Source organism: Cebus imitator, unplaced genomic scaffold, assembly GCF_001604975.1.
Source record: "Cebus imitator isolate Cc_AM_T3 unplaced genomic scaffold, Cebus_imitator-1.0 Scaffold449, whole genome shotgun sequence".
Lineage (NCBI taxonomy): Eukaryota > Metazoa > Chordata > Mammalia > Primates > Cebidae > Cebus > Cebus imitator.
Genome location: NW_016107764.1, coordinates 176,438 through 181,896, shown reverse-complemented (window position 1 = coordinate 181,896; position 5,459 = coordinate 176,438). Strand labels below are relative to the sequence as shown.

At 63.1% G+C, this 5,459-nt stretch overlaps 1 protein-coding gene across 1 annotated transcript in view; it reads left to right on the top strand.

The window, feature by feature from the left end:
- The window catches only part of GPR20 (G protein-coupled receptor 20), a 10,425-nt gene extending 5,689 nt beyond the window's left edge, over nt 1–4,736 (top strand). Inside the window, exon 2 of the mRNA XM_017511452.2 lies at nt 3,297–4,736. Within this exon, the coding sequence (XP_017366941.1) occupies nt 3,321–4,376 (1,056 nt within the window). The 5' untranslated portion in view covers nt 3,297–3,320 and the 3' untranslated portion in view covers nt 4,377–4,736. The remainder of the gene's footprint in view (nt 1–3,296) is intronic.
- Nucleotides 4,737–5,459: the final 723 nt, after the last annotated feature.

The following is a 5,459-nucleotide window of genomic DNA, read 5'->3' as shown; positions in this document are numbered from 1 at the left end:
CCCCCACACCTGCCCCTGCCCCCCACACCTGCAGCAGGTGCTTTGCCTCAGCAGAGCCCCAAGGCAGCCCTGCAGGGCAGCGTATCGGCCATTCCCACTTCACAAGAGGAGCAGCTGAGGCTCAGAGAGGACCCGCCCAGGTCAGAGCCCTCACTCCGGGCTGGCGGGGGCAGTGGTGGTATGGGAGCTGGACCCAGTCCAGGCTGCCCTCCCCAGCTGGAGCTGAGCTAGCCCCGTGCCCTTGGGGTCCTCCGAGAGAGCTCGTCCCTTCCTCTCAGCGTTTCCCGAGTCTGTCCTTCTTCCATAAGGACAAGAACCCCCAAGGGAGATTCTATTCTGCCCACTCTGCAGAGGAGGAAAGTGAAGCTAGAGGCTGTGAGGCCACATCGTCTGTTCAGAGAAGGAAGCAGGCTGTGGGGGGCCATCCGGGCCGGAGCCGGGGCTCATGGCCACGCTCCAGGTCCCCACCCTGCTGGCTCTGCACTCACTGACCCCCAGCCCTGGAGAGCAGCTCCCGTTCCCTCTGTTCTGTCCCCCAGGAAGTACCTGCGTGTGAGTGGGGAGCAGAGCAGGCCTGGCCCGTGGGGAAGAGAAGCCTCCCAGCCCTGGACAGCACCCAGGCCTGAGCCCCAGCACCGTGTCAGCACGCTCAGGACGCGGGGCCAGCCCCTGCCCCTGGGGCTCTGGCCAGCTGGCTTCAGCCATGGAGTCTGCTGTCTCAGACAGCCCCAGGGTACCAGCTGGGACGGAGGGAGGTGACAGAATCATCTCCCCACACCCAGGTTTGGCCTAGGGAAACAGGGCTTGGGGACAGGGCCATGCCCTCCCCCCCACACACCACCGCCGCTCAGGCCAGGCTTCCAGGGCAAGGCAGAGCTGTGGAAGGTACTAGTGACCCATTTAGCAGATGACGCTCAGGCTCCCTGGCCAGGCCCAGGTCTCAGCTAAGGGCAGAGCCGGACTCAGACCTGGGTGTCTGTGCTGGTGACTGCTCGTCACCTGGGGCCTCCCAAGAGCAGAGTCTGTGCCTCTTCGGTGGACCCTCAGTACCGGGAATCAGCGAATGCTTTGCTACCTTCCTCTCCTCACTGGTCTGGTTTTGGGGTGTCCTGCACATTCTGCCCATCCCCCCAGAGGCCTCAGAGCCCCCACACCCCTGGCCAGGACCCCAGCACCTCAGCCTTGTTGGTGAGCCTGCTGACCCGCCCTGGGGAGTTTCCCCGGGGGAGCACAATCTCCAGGGACCAGCGTCACCCTGGGACTAGCTCCCAGAGGAAACGTTCTGTGTTGTTTATTATCTGTCTCTGATTGGGACAGTCCCCATCCAGACAAATTGGGAAAGCCACAGGCACACAGAAAGGAATCCCAAAATAATTTTTGCCGTGCGGTTCCTTGGTCCAGCTGCGGAGCTGCCTCCACCCTTCCTGACCTTGTTCTGTCCACAGCAGGGGGACCCATCGATGGCCTCCCTCTCTTTCTGGGGAGCTGCTAGGGCTCCTGAAGCCCACAGCCCTGAGACGCCAGGTGGCCCGCCCCCGTGTCCCCAGCCTCCTCCCCTCCCCTTGCTGCCTGCTATGCCCCAAACCCCTTGTCTCTGGTGGCACACCTGAGCTGGGGGAGGACTGAGCTATTCATCCAACAAACACACCCATCAGTGCCTGTGTGCCAGGGCCTGGAGGTGGAGAGCCTGCTTGCAGTCAGAGGGAGCTGGGAGCTGAGCCTGGGCCCTGGTGTGCTTGGGGTGGCAGGAGGGGCTGGGCACAGGCCCGGGCAGCACTCGGCCCCTCCCAGCAGCCTCCAGGGTAGCACATGCCCAGCGCTGGAGTCCCAGAGGCAGAGGGCACGCTGGGTGACCTCAGGCGGGCGCTGACCTCTCTGACCCTGAGGAACAAGGTGGCCCTGCACCCGGAGGGACCTGAACCTCTGAAAGCAAGAGTTCTTTTGCTGCCCTGAGCTAGGCCAGGGGCTGTTTGAAGGCAGGACTCCTTGTTCCCCAGGGTGGGATGGGGCCATGCCCTAGTCCAGTCAGAGGGAGTGGTGGGGCAGGCTGTTTGCAGCAGGCAGCCACCAGGAGGGGACAGGGCAAGGGTCTTCCCTTCCCCTGCAGGTGGGGGAGGGGCGCTGTGCGGAAGGAACGGCCCATGTGCCCCCCCAACCAAGGCCGCCGCTGCCTCGCCCCAAAGTCTTCCCCATTCTCCTGAAAAAGCCAGAAATGCCCTTATTTGGAGGGTCAGCCTGGCTCTAGGGTGGGGGTGGGGGCATTAACCCTTCATTTATAAATAGAGGGATAAATCACTGCCGAGTTAAACACGCCAGGGCAGGAACATAAACAGAGCGGGTGACTCCCGCACAGCCCCTCACCCGCCCCCCACCACCGGCCCCCCCTTCCCAAGCCGAAGCGTAGTGTTTATTTGACTCACACCCTGGCTCCAGGGTTCAGCCCCAGCCAGCCACCCCACAGGGGCCACTGTCCACTTCTCTGTAGGTTGTGAGGAATCACAGGGGTGCCCGCCTCTCAGGGCCAGTAAGGGCCTGGGGTCCCCGGTGGGACTGGTCCTTGGCCCCCATCCAGCCCCAGTGGTCAGCCTAGCTCTCTTTGCAAAGGTCCCTCATGGGGACCCCTGTCCGGAGCATTGCCCTGACGCTGGCCTGGGAGGAGGCGAGAGCAGATGGGTGGTCCTGGAGGATGGGGGCCATGACGGTGGGTGTGGGGACAGGGGACTGGGTGGGGCAGTCAGAGGTCCCCACTATGGGCAAGGCTGTGTCTCAGCCACCAACTCTGCTGGCACTGCTGTGCTGACACACTGGCTCAATCCCCTGCAGCAGTGTGACCCCAATGGTACATACCAGGAAGCAGGCCGAGAGGCCACGGGACCTGCCAGAGCATGCCCACTAGTCCGTGGCACAGCCGGGGCCGGAGCCAGGCCCTGGAACTGCAGACTGGAGCCCGGTGGTCTCACCCTCACTTGCTCTCCGTCCTGAGGACGGCCCCACCCCGCGCGCCTTTCCACCTCCTCCTCCTGCCGGGATGGTCGCAGAAACCTCCACATTCTGCCAAAGCTCCATGCTGGCGAGTGCCAGGGCTGGAATTTGAACCCTTGTCTGACTCTGAAAGCCTGTGCCTTTTCTGCTGATGTCTGAGGCTCCATCTGGGTAGAGCCAAGGGAGCAGGCATTTGAGTCCCGGCCAGGCGAGGGCATGGAGGTGTGGGCTGCTGGGCGTGCAGGGGCAGACAGGCTGGCTGAGGTCTGGGCCTCAGGGTGGTACCTGGGGTGACCCGGTCTCCTTGCTTCCAGGCCTGGGGTGTGCTGGCCGCCGCCATGCCCTCTGTGTCTCCAGAGGGGCCCTCCACTGGGGCAATCCCCAATGCCACTGCAGTGACAACAGTGTGGGCCAATGCCAGCGGGCTGGAGGTGCCTCTGTTCCACCTGTTTGCCCAGCTGGATGAGGAGCTTCACGGCGCCTTCCCGGGCCTGTGGCTGGCGCTGATGGCGGTGCACGGAGCCATCTTCCTGGTTGGGCTGGTGCTCAACGGGCTGGCACTGTACGTCTTCTGCTGCCGCACCCGGGCCAAGACACCGTCAGTCATCTACACCATCAACCTGGTGGTGACCGATCTGCTGGTGGGGCTGTCCCTGCCCACACGCTTCGCTGTCTACTACGGCGCAAGGGGCTGCCTGCGCTGCGCCTTCCCGCACGTCCTCGGCTACTTCCTCAACATGCACTGCTCCATCCTCTTCCTCACTTGCATCTGTGTGGACCGCTACCTGGCCATCGTGCAGCCCGAAGGCTCCCGCCGCTGCCGCCAGCCTGCCTGTGCCAGGGCCGTGTGCGCCTTCGTGTGGCTGGCCGCCGGCGTTGTGACCCTGTCGGTGCTGGGCGTGACTGGCAGCCGGCCCTGCTGCCGTGTCTTCGCGCTGACCGTCCTGGAGTTCCTGCTGCCCCTGCTGGTCATCAGCGTGTTCACCGGCCGCATCATGTGCGCGCTGTCACGGCAGGGCCTGCTCCGCCAGGGTCGCCAGCGCCGCGTGAAGGCCATGCAGCTCCTGCTTACAGTGCTCATCATCTTCCTCGTCTGCTTCACGCCCTTCCATGCCCGCCAGGTGGCGGTGGCACTGTGGCCCGACATGCCGCACCATGCCAGCCTCGTGGTCTACCACGTGGCCGTGACCCTCAGCAGCCTCAACAGCTGCATGGACCCCATCGTCTACTGCTTCGTCACCAGCGGCTTCCAGGCCACTGTCCGCGGCCTCTTGGGCCTCCACAGAGGAGACTGCGAGGCCACCAGCGGTGACGTGGTCAGCATGCACAGGAGCTCCAAGGGCTCCGGCCCTCACGCCCTCACCCAGGCCCTCGCTAATGGGCCCGAGGCTTAGTCAGCCGGGCTCTGCCAGGGGGCAAAGGTCAAGGCACATCTGGGCATGCCAGCCTAGACACCCACCATGCCGGGGGTGGCAGTCGGTTTCATCTCGATTGATTGGTGATGGCCACCTAGAGCACCACTTTGAGAGTCCAAGGCCACTGTGCTGTGGTTGATTAGCAACGTCTGCCACTGGCTCCAGATGGGGTGTGGTGGCCTGAATGCCAATGATTTGCTGTTCCTGGGGTATAGTGTGCCCACTGAAAACTCGCAGCGGTTGCCAGGAGCTGCTCCTCACTTTGGCCATTTTGTCCCCAGCAGGAGTTCCTCAGAAACAAGGACAAAGTGGATTCCATTGATTAGAAGGATAAGATGAGAAAGAAAAAAAGGACAAAGATTATTTAGGGATTGGGAATTCCCAGGAGAGCCAGGAAACACCCTGGAGAGGCGCCCCTCCAGCACACACACGAGGGGGAAGGACAAGGACGGGAAGAAGAGGCCGGCGGCATTAACGCTGCATTAATGGAGGCGGAGGGTTGCCGTGTCTCTGCAAAACCCCCACCTGAGGCCTCGGTGAATTGCGCAGTAATCCCCCAGCCCCCCTCTAGGAATGGCCTCAGAACGAGCCGCCTGCTGTCCCAGGCAACAGCAGTGCTCCCGGCCCCATCCTATGGATGAGAAATCCAAGAACAAAGTCACGCAGCAATGACCCCAGGCCTACCAGGCTGTGGCCACCATCTCCCCATGCAAAGAGCCCTTTTTCTCCCCTCTGGGGGCAGAGAGGACTTGACCAGCTGCTCTGGCCCAGCTCACTATGCGTCCCCACGCCCTCACTAAGGAGGGAGCCTTTCTCTGGCTGGGGCCTCTGACCACCTCTTCTGAGCTGGGCTCCAGGACTGTCTCCCACATGTCTTCTGCTGAGTGTCCAAGCTCCCATGAGCCTTTCCGGACTGGTGTATGGTAAGGGGGCCTGTATTGGGGGAGAGGAGCTTGGGGCATCCCTGGCACCTCTGGCTCCGAGGCCCTGCCCTCAGACCTGGCCATAGCCACTGAAGCAGGTGAGATGGACTTGGGTCCCCAGGCCAGGCCTTTGGCTACA